The 14,937-nt window shown below is 50.7% G+C and overlaps 4 protein-coding genes and 1 pseudogene across 5 annotated transcripts, besides 1 other annotated feature; 4 read left to right on the top strand and 1 right to left on the bottom strand.

Annotated features, from left to right (window-relative positions):
• Window positions 1-277: 277 nt before the first annotated feature.
• On the top strand, window positions 278-1,234 carry NCS54_01301100 (Aminotran-1-2 domain-containing protein; the record flags this gene model as incomplete). The annotated part of the gene is made up of 1 exon (XM_053158226.1): window positions 278-1,234. The coding sequence occupies one exon, from the start codon at window positions 278-280 to the stop codon at window positions 1,232-1,234; it is 957 nt and encodes a 318-aa protein (XP_053014201.1).
• Window positions 1,235-2,009: 775 nt separating this feature from the next.
• NCS54_01301000 (Amidohydro-rel domain-containing protein) lies at window positions 2,010-3,539 on the top strand (the record flags this gene model as incomplete). Its single annotated transcript, XM_053158225.1, has 1 exon — window positions 2,010-3,539. One exon carries the CDS (start codon window positions 2,010-2,012, stop codon window positions 3,537-3,539), a length of 1,530 nt encoding a protein of 509 aa, XP_053014200.1.
• A 413-nt stretch (window positions 3,540-3,952) lies between these two features.
• NCS54_01300900 (Hypothetical protein) lies at window positions 3,953-7,057 on the bottom strand (the record flags this gene model as incomplete). Its single annotated transcript, XM_053158224.1, has 6 exons — window positions 3,953-4,033; window positions 4,086-4,238; window positions 4,317-4,561; window positions 4,734-6,591; window positions 6,660-6,745; window positions 6,799-7,057. The coding sequence occupies 6 exons, from the start codon at window positions 7,055-7,057 to the stop codon at window positions 3,953-3,955; spliced, it is 2,682 nt and encodes an 893-aa protein (XP_053014199.1).
• A 1,873-nt stretch (window positions 7,058-8,930) lies between these two features.
• On the top strand, window positions 8,931-10,117 carry NCS54_01300800 (Hypothetical protein; the record flags this gene model as incomplete). Its single annotated transcript, XM_053158223.1, has 3 exons — window positions 8,931-9,304; window positions 9,696-9,777; window positions 9,830-10,117. 3 exons carry the CDS (start codon window positions 8,931-8,933, stop codon window positions 10,115-10,117), a joined length of 744 nt encoding a protein of 247 aa, XP_053014198.1.
• Window positions 10,118-12,421: 2,304 nt separating this feature from the next.
• Window positions 12,422-14,132, top strand: NCS54_01300700 (annotated as a pseudogene). The gene is made up of 3 exons: window positions 12,422-12,690; window positions 12,746-13,171; window positions 13,232-14,132.
• Window positions 12,422-14,132: a sequence feature.
• Window positions 14,133-14,937: the final 805 nt, after the last annotated feature.

The raw sequence follows: 14,937 nt of genomic DNA, 5'->3' as shown, positions 1-14,937 counted from the left end.
GTAGACCGCTATCACAGTGGCCAGCCAGCAGTAGTGGCTTGATAACGAGGGATCCATATTAACGGTAGAGGATGGCACCATGCTTCCACCCTGAATCCAATGTCGGTTTGTGGCGGGCTCCAAACGTGCCAAAACCCCGTGGAAACCCCTTTGAGCAGCCGTATAAAACTCCGCCTGTTTTACAGATAACGTGCTAGTGGCCAACACTCACCGGGCAGTCGTCTCAATCAACCCTTATCTTTGTTCTCTTCTTGCTAGGCGATTCATCACATCTAAGATGGCCGCAAACTTTCCACCTTCTGCTCGAGGCTCTGCCACCCTGGATCAAGGTCCCGCCTGGACATTGATGCAAAGAGTCAAGTCTCGACCCAAATATGACGCCCAAAACACGCCAGACGGCATCATCAACCTTTCTGGGGCGCTCAACGGTCTTATGGAGGATTGGATGAGCGAATACGCAGGCAAAAACCTACACTTTACCTCCGAAGCTTTGTCTTATGGACCTCTCAGCGGGTCTCAGGCCCTCCTCAACGCCGCTGCTGCATTTTTCAACCGCTTCTTCGATCCGGTAGAGCCAGTGGCCGCTGAACAGGTGCTGGCAGCCAACGGTGTCACCTCGCTACTGAACATGATGGCGTGGACTCTCTGCGATGAAGGCGATGGAGTTCTTTATACCACGCCCGGGTTTTACATGCTCGACTTTGACCTGAGTGTGCGAACCGGCCTCGTCACAGTGCCAGTCTCAACGACTGGTTTAAAAGATCCATTCGGATCTAAAGGGTCAAATGAGCTCATTGAGACGCTTGAAGCTGCCGCTGATGATGCACGGGACAATCGGAATGTCAACTGTCGCATGCTGTGCCTGAGCAATCCTTCAAATCCCCAAGGGCGATGGTATTCCAAGCGGACTCTCGAGGCACTGGCGTCATGGTGTGCACAACGGCAGATGCATCTCGTGGTCGACGAGATATACGCATTGTCCAGCTTCTCCAAGGAGAACGGCCAGGGCAATCCTGATGACGGTGGCCTTGTTCCAATGGCAAGCATTCTCAGTATCCCTGCTCAAGAGAATGTTCACTGCCTCTACGGACTGAGCAAAGACTTTAATATGGGAGGCGTACGAATGGCATTTCTCGTCAGCAGAAATGCTCAAGTGCGAGCTGCCGTCTCTAAAATCACGTCGGTGCCCTCCTGCATACTCCAGATTGCACAAGTTGTTCGGAATCACATCTAACTACTGTTGCTTGCACAGATGGTTTACTTGGCTCAGTGTCATGTCAGACAAGTTCGTGACTCGCTTTCTCGAGCGACTGGACCTGGTTCAAGAATACCTCGACGTATACAGACCAAGACTAGCAAATGCGTATCAACAAGTCGCCACTGCACTCGAAACAAACGAAATTCCATTTCAACGAGCTGAAGCTGGTTTGTTCGTCTTCATCGATCTGGGCGCTTGGATCCACCATTTCCAAGACCCGGCGGGTGGTTTACCAGCCACCGACAATACCTTGAGCCCCGAACTTCAGCTCTGTGAATGGCTTATTGATCACGGGGTTTTCTTGAATGCAGGCCAGGTAAGCAATCTCACTCGTTCCTCGAGTCCACGATTAACCGACGTCTAGTTTGCCGGGTGCGATCTCCCTGGCCATTTCCGGCTTGTCTTTACGCAAGACCTCGACGCCACTCTCTTGGGGATCCGGCGGATTCGTGCAGCTCTCGACCAACTAGACCATGCGTGTGGATCATGAGGTTGAAGGTGGCGGATCGGGAGCCCTTTTTAGGCGAGTGAACCGACTTGCCTAATCGGGTGTGCGGGAACGCACGAGATAACTAAACGCCCAACTTCATGGCGAATGCAGGGGGGTCCGAACTGACGAGGACTTCAGACTGACTGAATCGAAAGGGAATGTATTAAGAGTAGTTGAAAGACTTGAGTTAAACAGTATGAAGCAACAACGCTCTTCGTCTTACAAGAAATGACCCTTCTAAAGAATCGAAACCCAAACACCATGAATCCAAGCCAGGCCTACTTTGTCCCAGACAGCCACCATCAAGTAGAGCCGTCCTGCAGTTGTCAATATCAGGAACATACACTTGAAAGATCTTGTCGACAATGGAGCTCTTCTTCAGACAACTCAATTGATGGCTGGACTGCCGTCAACTCGTCCCCCCGTACCCAGTTTTCGGTCACTCCTCGAGTGAATTCAGCCTACCAGATCAGCACGCATGATGGAGACTCTTCATCGGCCTGCATCTTTGCACACTGTCTGATCCCAGGACGAGGAGAACCAATCTTCAACGCTGCCGTCGGCATCTCTCTCGACACTGGATCCATCACCTTTGTTGGGCCCCAGTCAGAGCTACCTCGATCTCTCGCGTCACTACCGCGAGTGTCGGTGCAATATCTCCTGCCAGGCCTCTGGGACTGCCACACTCATTTCATCGGTACTATCAAAGTCGATTTTCCCGATATGATCCTGACTCACCCTGCAACTCTGGGAGCTGCCATCACACGCGGCCTCCACCAGACTCTCATGGCTGGGATTACCTCGGTGAGAGATGTGGGCTCTTACGCGACCGAAGTGGCTCCTCTAGTGGAAAGGGGCATAATTCTTGGGCCAAACATCTTTGGAGCCGGTGGTGCTATCGGCATAACAGGTGGCAGTTGTGACGCTTGCACTCTACCTTCTGATTTTGTCTACTCGCGTCAAGGCACTTCGGGTAGCAATCCTTGGCCCGGTGTTAGTGCTCTTGTGCTAGCCGACGGAGTAGACGAATGTCGTACCGCCGTTCGACAACAGATCAGGCGAGGAGCCCGATGTATCAAGGTGGTTGCGACCGGTGGTGTTCTCAGCACTCAGGACAACCCAAAGTACAGGCAGTATTCGGATGCAGAGCTTGCTGCTCTGGTTGACGAAGCCACTCTACAGGGCCGGTCTGTGGCTGTTCACGCGCACGGAAAGGATGGTATCATGGCAGCCGTCAAGGCAGGTGCTCACACAATCGAGCATGGGAGCTACATCGACGATGAAGCGGCAGAGCTGATGGCAGAAAAGGGCGTCACGCTCGTGGCGACTCGTCATGTCATCGAGGCGGGACTCAAGAATCTTGACAAGCTCAACCCGCCTACGGCTAAGAAGATGGTCAACATTGCCGAGTCTCACTTGAGGGCATACCAGACCGCCGTGCGCAAGGGGGTCAAGATCGCCCTCGGCACCGACATCGCCGCATCCGACCCGGCGTCAGACACGGCCCATGGCAAGAACGGCGATGAAGTTGCTTACGCTGTCAAGGCGGGCTTGACTCCGCTACAGGCCATCGAAGCTGGGACCATCAACTCGGCTGAGACACTTGGAGCCCTTGCCCCAAAGAAGGGGCTTATCCAGAAGGGTTGGGATGCTGACCTGATTGCTCTTGAAGAGAATCCCCTAGATGACATTCACCTCTTCAGCAGCCCAGCGAAGATTAAGTATGTATGGAAGGGCGGATTGCTGGTCAAGTCACCTCAGGGTCAGCTTCTATGGCCTGCTCCGTTATGAGGTTTCCTAAATTTGAAAGGTTGCCTGGCTGCATAAACTTTTCTTGTTGTATTCAGCCAGAAGAAGTATTGTCATTCGTACGAGCCAAGGATGTGCTTCTCAGTCTAATATAAGGTGTCTTGTATCTAAACAGTGGGAGACGACGCGTATCCAAGATGACTGAGCTGCACTCGTTCAAGGTTCTTTTTTTTCTCAGTCCATGATAATAGAAACCCGACTCATATGGTAGTGGTACTAACCACAAGGAATCTGAGCTTGGAGATTGAAGATCGCAGGAGCAAGTCTCTCACACAAGGTCCCCGCACATTACCCGAGATTCAAAACCAACGGCAGCGTCTCAAAGGATGCAGCCTTAATTTTACTTAACTAGTTTTATTCAACTATCACACTGTTCAGAATCCTGTTTGGTGCTACTACGCATTCAAGAACGCGGTACACTCGATCTCAACATCCGTCCCAAAAGGCAGCTGGTGTACGGCCACGCAAGTTCTGGCCTAAATAACTGCCGTTAGTTTCTTCAATGATGGGTACCAAGAAGCCACCTACTGGCTTAATGTTCTTGGTAAAGAACTCGTCGTATGCCTCATTCAAAATTCCAAAGTTGGCCATATCCGTGAGGTAGATGTTCATCTTGATGACATTGTCGAGAGTGCTGCCAGCTTCCTGCAAGACGGCTCGAATGTTCGAAAAAATTTGTCTCTAATCAAGAGTTTGTACTTAGCATTGCTTTGAGAAAGGCCAAGTAGAACAACTGGTATGCTACGTTCTGTCACTTACCGCTCGGTCCTTTGCTGTTCCTTCTACCAGCTCGAACTTGGGTCCAGGTTTGACACCGATATTCCCGGAAACATACACAATACCATTGTACACAACAGCCTGTGAGAACTGCGGGAGAGGAGTAGGGGCCTCGGTCGTGAAGATAGGGATGAACCTTTGCGCCATGATGGTGGATTCGTCGAGTCGACGTTTCTCTTCACAGTAGGTATGATAGGTTGGTTTCAAAGGATCTTGAATTTGTCTCACTGAAAAAGTGACATCAAATCAATCATACCGTCCTATATATACGAAAGAGATGTTACGTTCAAGCCTCCTTGCAAGATATCGGCGGACCTCATGCCCTGATCAGGGCTAGTAGCCACCGGCTCCAGCGCGAATGCCCCTTTTGGGGACCCATTCCGACAACTTAACACGCACCTCCCGGACACCCGATCATCGTTCCAAGCTCGCTACCGCCGACACCCGCAATCTGGAGAACACTGAGGACAACATAGCCGACGCCCTCTCCCGCAATACCACCCGATGCGACGGCGTACATGAACCTGGTGTGGGACTTGGGCCAGTGCTTATGCCACACCCACGCAATGACTGAGCCGATAGCCACTGTCACTGTCGTGGTAGACCCGGGAATGGTCATGGCGAGACCAACAAGCGACATGTTGGGTACAAATGCTTCCCACTTCTTTAGGTGTGGCTTTTGTAGCAGGTAGCGCTTCAGAACCACAAGCGACATGCCCACGACAGAGAAGACCACGGAAAAGATCCAACTAGACTGACTGATGGGGAATTCTTCGGCAAGAATGGCTTCCGTCACAACTCGCCATGCTGTGACCGAAGGTAGAGCAAACTGGCAAGTTGTGGCCGATGCGTCAATGATGCAGGGAAACGCCTTGGCGAACAAGACAAACAGGCCTGGGGATAGGAAGACGGCGATGAGCGTGCCCAACAGTTGAGCATGCCACTGCGCCCGAGCTGGTGTCCCCAAGAGAAAGCCAGTACGGAAATCCTGGCACAGCTCGCCAGCCTGGTTGGCAGCAGAAGCAGACAAGACAGTCCCTACAAGAGTGGAACGGGCAGAATGCTCAAATCCCTGTTTCTCGACCTGGTTACGGAGGACGCCACCAGTCACGAACTGAGAGCCCTTTGCAACAGTTCCTGTGGGGTTGGTGCCAGAAGCCCCAAAGACTTGGATCACCACGAACGACCAGAGAAAGCCCAGGAAGACATTGAGAAGAATGAGGGCAGGGGGTACGCCAAAGGTATACTTTAAAGTGACAATTGCAAACACAAATGCCACAACCGTGACGGATGACCACTCCCACCATCGAACCTGGTATTCTGTTGGCACGGGATCCCGGATCTCGAAATCTCCAAGGACCGGAGCCCCCGGATCGGAGTTGGCCTTGAAGAGCAGGCGTCTTCCTGTGTGCTTTGCAATCTTGGACTCTAGTCGCTGAAGCCCATACTTGCCAAGCTTGCCAAAGTTTTTGGTCTCCAGGAGAATCGTGGCAATGGACGCGGCAAGCATCATCAAGACTGCTGGCCACAGCACCCAGTACCGAGGCGAAGGGCTCGACTTTAGCTGCTCGGGGATAAAGGCATTGTAGGTGATGAGCTTTGGGTTGGTGGGATCATAAGGAATTCCAATGGCTTCGCCCCTTGCCACGATTATTGGTCCAATGACGCCCCAGGCCAGGACTGTGCCTAGAAGGTAGGATAGGGAAGCGTTGAGGTCGATGAGCATGCCCACTCCGATCATTGAAGGAGACCATTGCCAGGAGAGCCAGCCCCAGTTCACGGCGCTCAGAATGCCGTGACCGCCCCATTTGTAGATCCACCAAAAAGGATTCCACTGGTAGAGGATTCCTGGGGCGTAGGAACTGGCAACAGACCATACAATAGATGCCGAGAAGGAGTAGCTGATTGTCTTGATCTTCTCCCTGGCTCCTGTGGAGCCTTCGGTGTTTGAATGAAGAGCGCGAATCGTGATCGCTGACGCTTGTCCCAGAGGAAAGTAGAGACTAAGCTGGCGTGCCAACCTAAGGATAAACATGCGTCTGAGAGGAACAGCAAAGCCGAGGCCCCAAAAGCCCGCAACAAGTGTGAGACAGAGCATCCTTCCGTAGTCGGATTGAGGACCGGGTCCAAGAAGCTTCAGCTGGTACATAGCAGGCACACCGCTCATGAACATGAAGCCGACGCCGATACAGCCTAGCGACGTAGCCTGGATGATGTTGTTCTCGTGTGGGCCGAAGTGGCCGGACAGGAAGGGTATCTGGGAGCATGTGAGCATATGATCAAGGTTGAAGGTGCCTACGTCTTAGGCGTAGAGCGACGTCTCACCTTGGACTTTTCGAGGGGCTTGCAAATGGCGAAACCAAAGATTGCCGAGAACAGGGTCGCATCGGCACCGAAGCCGGACTTTAGTCCTAGATATTTTCATGTTAGTCCAACAGTCTCGGCTATGTCGTGGCGACCTTACCAAGGTACAGGTTTGAGCAGGCAATCAGTGAGCCAAGTACTCCGCCGGTCAAGATGGCGCGGATGGTTACCAACCTGCGGCCGTCGTACATGGCCACGCCAGAGAGTGGCTCATATGGATGGTCTTCCTCGGTCTCGCCGTTCGAGATGCTGGCACCGTCAGTGGCTTGAATGATACTTTCTTGTCCTTCCTTGGGTAGATCCAGCGCGACGTGTCCCAAGGACTCATCCTTCTCGGGGGAGGTCGTTGCAGAACCCATCTTGAGGATAGCTAGAAGGGAAGAAGCGATGAGCCGCAGTCTTTTGAGGGTCTTGTACCGTAGACAGGGCCTGATGAGAGTTGCTGGTTTGGTGGAGCAGGCTTGTCTGAGATATAAATCTATGTTCCCAAGTCAACATGGCGTGGTGGCGACGCATTCAGCACTCAACCTGGTTGAGATGCTACTTCTCTCGATTCCTATGTGAAGCTAGTGCCCACGAGTATCAGTGGCTGTCAACTGTGCCTGCTCATGTCGATGATAGCGAGTGGATAAACGAGCCAACGACGATGGTGTTTGCGTTTGGGGTAGGCAGGCTTATCGCCGCCATCAGGGGTAGGTGAGACCGACCTTACTCGATCTGGCCCTCGGATCCGCACGTAAATGCGGGGTATAGACTAGCATCATTGCCACCGCGCGCACCGATAGTCCGTTAATAGCATGGAGATATGTAGATTGTTACATCAGGTGATGAAACCTGGGGAAGTGGAACCGGAAAACTGGAAATTTTGCTTATTCTCCGAAGATGGGGAGTTTACACTCACTCCGGAGTTGTAACCGGTCTGCCCATCTACATACTTGCATCTCAAAGGGCATATAGTCTTCAACAAGTAGACTACCACTGCCAACCTCGATGAAAGACGCTAAGCGGCCGTTGCGTTTCCTTCTTGGCCGAGAAAACTCTCAATCTCCTTGATCCAGCCATTGTACTGCTCCCAATACCAGTCGGGGTATAAGGACCGGTCGTGAGGGGCACCAATCTCCACGTCCTCTCCAGATCCTCCTCCGTATAGAGATGGGCAAATTCCGTCACCGTCCTGGGTGAAATCAAGGATACGGCTGGCTCAGCGTCGTTCTTTTCGAATGGTACCAAGCCGCTCAGTCCGGGTTGATCGTTCCGATCCAGGGGTGGAACGAGAGGCATGTCATTGAGCTGGTCGTAAACCATGGGAATGTATGAATAGTATCCAAACTTTCTCTGCACGTACATTGCCAGGATTTGAGACAACCACGCCGGTTGAAGACGGCAAAGATTTAATTGACCTAAGGAGCAGAAAACTAAGATCTCAAGTTGTGACATACTAGCCTGATTATCTTATGATCCTATTACACGATCTTCTAGCTCAGTTAACCCATCAAGGGCCGGGCTTCAACTATAATAAAGAACACATTGTCAACACATCATAGCATCATATCCCAATGCTAACACAGTGGCCAATCCGATTACACTATTCTTATAAATTGGTATCTACTCTACCTAGGCAGGGAAATATCTGCACTTCTTTTGCACTGGTCGCTGGTGGGGATGGCACATTGCAAGGATATAAAATTGACAAAAGGTGGCTGAGGCTTCGTGAATACGAGGGCAAGCATGCCAACTCACAAGGATCTAGATAGAATCCTCCCAAAACATGCCGGGGTTTCCCTGCAAAGGTCTAGTCTCTCCAAGATAATGACCTGACAAGTTGGGTTGAGAAGCATTCCTTTCCCTCCGGCCAAATGCAGCTGACTCCCCCGGATCCCTCAGGCTGTGCTTGCATACATGTGACTGTGTTGGATGTTGGTGTCGTGATTTCCCCGCCCTCCTTTCTCTCTTCCTTATTGTCGAACAGAAACCACATTTCACAATGAAAAGCATTACCCCTTCGTCCCCGGATTCTGCTAAGCCCCCCAGAGGCCACAAGCACCGAACCATACCCGGTCCCTACAACTGTAAAGTCATTGCCTATCCGTCAGTAGGTGGTGTGGTCCTGGGCCGATTCACAGCCGTTGAACTCGAATGGCTTATACTTCCACGCTCATCCCGAGAGTCCTATTGCCAAATTACTGCAGATGAAGGATCTTTAAAGAAGAAGACACACTCGCCCTCCGCCTCATGCAGCTGGGCGCTCGATGGGGGCCCAGCCTTAAATTCGAAGCGCAGCAGCCAGACTCATCCTACCCCTACGATTACTATTATCCACCCAATTTGCACGTTGGTTACCCTTCAAAATCTTCCTCTACGTCTTCCCCAGGAGAGAACGGACACCCTGTTCTCCTGCTCAAAACCTTCGCGGGAGACTCCTCTCTACGGCTACCAGAGTATAATGCACCCGAAAAACCAGACGACTGGTCCCGGCTGGCCGCTTGTGGAACCATGAAAGAGCGGTACGCCGTGTTGAGAGATTTTGGCGCGACGGAATGGGATGACGTGAAGAAATGTCCTGATATTACGCAGTCACTGCAGGAGGGTATGGCAGAGGGGAAGAAGTATGAGGAGTTGCTGAGAAAGATGGAGGATTCGGAGTACCTTGACAAATGGATGATGAGTCTATGATGCTGGCATGGAGGGTTTCTGTTAGTTGAAGGGAAATACAAGTTTTGTTGGGAAACTTTGAAAGAAATGTTTTGATAAAATCGGCACGCGACCTTGAAACTTACCGTAACAGCGAGCCTACCCCTTGCTGTAAATTCAACATCTTGGCCCTTGATTCGTGACCTGTTTTCTAACCAGCCTCAACTCACTCTTCTTTGGCCAGTATCAGAATTACCATGGAACCAACACCCACCAAGGTCGTCTTTTTGACCTGGACGGCACGCTATTCGACCATCACCATTCACTAAGTCTTGCAATATCCGCAATACAGCTAACACCTCCTAGTCTTGCAAGGAAGAATGTGGAGGAGCTGATCCACAAGTACAAAATCGCCCTTCAACAAGCATATGATGATTATCTGAGCAAAGTGATCACATACGAAGTGGCCGACACCCGGAATATTCATCTATTCTTCATAGCTCTTGGTCTGCCTGAACCCAGTCTTTGACGAGGTCAACTCGTTCCGTGCTGGGTACAAGGCAGTATACAGAGCCAGCCGAAGAGCCACGCCGGGAAGCATCGAGACGCTGCTTAGACTACGCAAGCATGGGTATCGCATTTGCGTAATCACTAACGGGCAAACCGAAGACCAGGCAGCTAAGGCTGAGGACATCGGAATACTGCATCTAGTCGACCGCATCATCACTTGGGAGGAAGCAGGTTATCGGAAACCCGATCGGCGAATCTTTCAATATGCAATGAAATAACTCGGCGCTCTTCTTTAGACAATTATGGTCGGTGACTCTGCCGACTCGGACATCAAAGGCGCATTGGATGCGCAGTTGGCTGCCATCATGTACTCGCCCATGGCGCAAGAATCTCAGCGGCTTCTATTTGGACACCAGATACCGGTCATTCAGCACATGAGTCAGCTCTTGGAGCATTTCGACATCCCGAGTACAACGCCATGCGGCTTCAAGAGTCCCTAAGCGGTCTTAAGAAAGGTGGCACAGTGATGGGGGGGAAATAAACGAGACAGTATAGCGGCGAAGACGATAATCAACGCATTAGATCTCTTTTATTTAAAACCCTAGCATTCTTATTATACCTTATAACTTGTCCTGATGGGAGCATAAGCTCAGGGCTCTTTCGGTGATGTCATTGAGGATCAGAAAGTAAGATAGGATCATGATCTATCCTCATAGTCCGAGAGCCAAATAAAGACGATGCAGCAGTATACAGAGATTAGCTTACCCTCCTCTCCAAGGTCTTTTGCAGTAGCAGCTGCGGTGTTGGACAAGAATCTCGATCGACGGCCCACAAGCGTCTTTAGTACGTTCAAAAGATGTTGGCGAGAGGCCTTATCTCTAGTTGCCCACTCATGCACCCTATCCTGAGTGCAGATCTTGTCAGATCTTGACAGCTCGGGCCGCAGATCGTCCCGCTCTACGAGCTATTTGGGTCTCAGACTTGGCTTCAATAGTGTCTTAAATGATGTCAATGCAAACGAGCATCCCTCACCGCTTTCATCTTCTATTTCATGCTGTCCCACTCTCCTCTCGCTCCCTCTCTTCCCTGTATCTCGCTATCCCTGATCTTCAGAGATCGTACATCAGCCTGTCCATACTATACAATTACCATTCCCCTTCAGCAAAATCACCACAATGGACGCCGCATCTGTCGAAATTAACGATGGCGTGTTCTGCGCTGAGCACCTCCAGGAAGTGGTAAGCCCAATCCACCTTGCGCCCCACAAGTTCTCTAAACTAAATCGCATAACAGTGTGAGGACTGCAGTGCAGATTTCCGCGAGGAAAACGACGCATTCTACGGAGTATGAACCAGGTCATCTAGCACTACTGTTGATGGTCTGACCACTGATTGAATGAATAGTTCGATACCGCTGATAGAGATGCGATCATCTGTCCTCCGGCTTCACAAAATAGCGACGGTGTTTATGAGTGCAAAAAGCATCACAGCCAGAGTATGTGTTTCTCTTCCCTACTGGCTATTCGTCTCGAAACGCAGGCACAGCTGACCAGCCCCAAACTTGCAGGTTGTGCCCAGTGCTTCTCGTGGAAAAAACAGATTGTAAAGGCTAGGCACGCGGCGAAAGCCGATGGAAGATGATACGAAAGCTGGTGAGCAATCTTACCACGAATAGAGCAGAAGTATCTATCGAGTCAAGTATTTACATTAGCAAAGCCCATTCTAAGACAACTCTCAGCCTTTGCTAGCTTTCGTTATCAGATCCGTGGATCAGATATGCCTCTTCGCTATCCGCCAGATGTCGTTCATTGGGCAGACTCGACAGTGTAACGTGAGATAGTAGAGGCACATATTCTCGGCCATCCTGACTAGGACACTAATCTCAAGAAACAACTTAATAAATGCCTCGAATTTAGAAAACAATCCTTCCAGGAAGGGCTCAAATCCGAGATTGTCCACAATATGGCAAATTTGCCGGCAGATTTGTGGTTGGGTGTTTGAAGCGTAATTCTTACACTTCTGTGACGGGTCGTTCTCCTTCAACCTCATTGATTGAGCTTCATATCACCAGTCCTATTTCAGCCATTGATTTTCCGTCAATCACTCCACATCGATATACTCATCGCGTTCAACTCATCAAAACGTATTCAAACCAGGGCGGTCCGCGAGACTCTAGGGTGGGTGCCTGCAAGGGTTGCATCCCTGTCACGACGGTATCTCCACCACCATCCTGGAGTATGGAACCGATCACGGATGTTATTCGCGGGATAAATCCAACCCCTGCACTAATATCCAACGATATGATAAGCGATGCGACAGGACTACGGAGGAGGCACAAACAGGCGAGAGGCTTGCTGACAATCTAAGCACTAAGCTCAGGTTGTCCTAGCAAGGTCAAAGTCCAAGCAACTATCCAATGCCAAGCTAAGGAATTGCGCTTACATCACGTGCTGGCATTTTAGAATTAGCCGTGATTATTCCCCTGAAATCACTATAAAGGCTCTACAGTCAGCATCAGCAAACTCGGCGGTCAACAACAATTGTCCTCGTTCATCTGGTGAATGTTGATCCACTGCGCCAGGTTTCAAGCTGGTGATCTCCGAGGCAATTGGTGTCAAGTCTTTTGTCCCCGTTGTGAAGGAACGAGACTCGGCAAAGATGCTTTTCGAGAGTTTGTCCCTATCAACCGCAGGACTGGCAGTAGCCCTGACAGGACTGCTCTATCTGTTGAAAGCATGTCTCTTTCCAACTATGGATCCACTCGAGCCGCCGTTGTTGAAGCCAAGGGTTCCCATCTTCGGTCATATCATCTCTATGATGACAGAGAAAGCAGGCTTTTACACGCGTTTGTTGTGAGTATTGCCTCCCCATAACCCGTTGAACCGTGTTCTCTAACTGGACCATCAGTAAGGAACGGCGTATGCCCATCTGTACACTTCCCATGCTGAATGGCAAGCTATACGTTATCAACTCGCCCAGTCTCATACAGGCAGCCTTACGCAACAACGACATCTCTTTTGACCCCTTCATTATTGAGTTCTCCAAAGGAATGTTTGGGCAGAACGAGAGACAAGTGGAAGTCATCAGCCGGCCGACCGTAATGAAGGACTTGCTAGACATCATTCACTCATCTTTGTTGGGTGAGCCTCTGCATAGACTGAATGTGGTGGCACTCGAGAAGATGATGGGACACATCAATGTTATCCAGCCGGATGAGTCTGTTACTATTCCAGACGCCTTTTTATGGATCCGCGACATGATGACAGAAGCGACGGCTGTTGCCCTGTTTGGAGAAAAGAACCCCATCACCCCAGAACATGTGCACCTTTTATGGTACGACGTCCGCCCCCCTTTACTCAAATCCCAAACAGACCATTGACCACTCGGTTCCAGGACATTTGACAAGAGTGCTGCGCTGCTAGCTATTGACGTGGCCCCCCGTCTAATTGCAGGAGAGTCTATGGCGGCAAGGAGCGAGTTGAACAAATTGTTTCTCCCTTTTTACGAGGCTAGATGCGAGGAAGGACCTGATGTCTCCGACATCGTTCGGAAACGTACTGCGGTCCTTCGAGCCGCCGGTTACAACGATCTGGACCTTGCTGTTCAAGAACTCATGCTGCCCTGGGTTGGGTCTACCAACACCATCCCGGCGCTATTCTGGCTTTTTGTGAACCTTTTTGCCCGACCTGAATATCTGGAACATGTACGTACCGAGATCGAGGCCATCACAACCATTGAGGATGGTCCGAACGGAAGGAAAGCCTTGGTCGATTCTACCAAGTTCGAAAAGTACTGTCCTGTACTCAACGCTTGCTATCAGGAGACGCTTAGGATGTATCTTCATAGCGTTGGAAACAGGAGGGCCATGAACGACACCAAGATCCAGGACTTGGACGGCCGAGAGTACCTACTGAAGAAGGGAACTAACGTGCAATGGCCGCCAATGGTGACTCACTTTATCGATACGGTATGGGGCGACGATGCAGTTACTTTCAACCCCGGGCGGTTTATGAAGGCCACTGCACAGGACGAAAAGGCGAGACGAGGGGCTCTGCTTCCGTTTGGAGGTGGACGTCACCTCTGTCCGGGCCGAAAGTTTGCTTTCGCTGAGATTCTTGGATTCACTGGTGTCCTGGCCCTTGGCTTCAGGGTAGAAGGGCTGGACTTGCCCGGCTCGACTGATCCTATCTTCGGATCGGCACCAAGGCGGCCTGTTTGGGGAGCGAGTGGCCCTGGTTTCAAGCTCGGTAGGAGGCCTGGTTGGGAGGATGTGACATGGACTTTCAAGAAATAGGTTTGGCAAAGAAACAGGAGCTAGCGTTGTACCGCCTAGACGCACGGTTCGCCCCCTAGATACCTTGGGAGACCATATCGATAACCAAGAAACGCCTCCAGCTAGTAGTTTCTTTGCGCCTTTTCTTACGGCTCTAGTGATGTCGCCTGCCTTCTCCATCCGCTTGACCATGCCTACTCCTGATCTTATTTATAGGTGGTCAAAGAAAAACACCCATTCGTCAAGTCGCCAACTCAATTCTCCCAAAGATTTGTCAGAACGGCTTGGTTAGTAATAATTCCGAAATAAGTGGCCTACCAACAACCTTTACATCACGAGCTCCGCAGACCTTCTTTAAACTGCTCTATAAACACTTTGGGTTATTTTGGAATAGAAACCATTATAGTAAGTTAGTGAAAGACAGATTGATATCATCATAATCTGGAAGCCAAAGTCTTCAAGATGTGGACATTTAACTCAGCCGCTCCCCAGACATCCACTCCCAACCTTCACTTCTTACGCCAGTATCCACATGAGTCTTAACTGGAAAACCGTGGGGCGGGATGGGAAGAAGCCTTGTGGGATGTCTATTGAGATAATTAGTAGCGAGCATTCAAGGGCCGACTCTACGGTCGTCGATGGGCCCTCGCTGTCGGAAAACAACTTGTGGGATGGCCAGGCCACTACGAGAATGAATACCCAGGCAAGGACTAAGTAGAGGTATCAACCTAGAGAACCCTTTCAGTACACCATGCTAACTTGGATCCGCTCTCCGATATTACTGGTTCAAATTATTGATAAAAGGTGCTTAGCTCCGTTAGGTTGG

Source organism: Fusarium falciforme, chromosome 11 (genome assembly GCF_026873545.1).
Source record: "Fusarium falciforme chromosome 11, complete sequence".
In the NCBI taxonomy this organism is placed as follows: domain Eukaryota; kingdom Fungi; phylum Ascomycota; class Sordariomycetes; order Hypocreales; family Nectriaceae; genus Fusarium; species Fusarium falciforme.
Note: the sequence above shows the minus strand (reverse complement) of the source record. Positions and strands in the feature narration are given on the sequence as shown.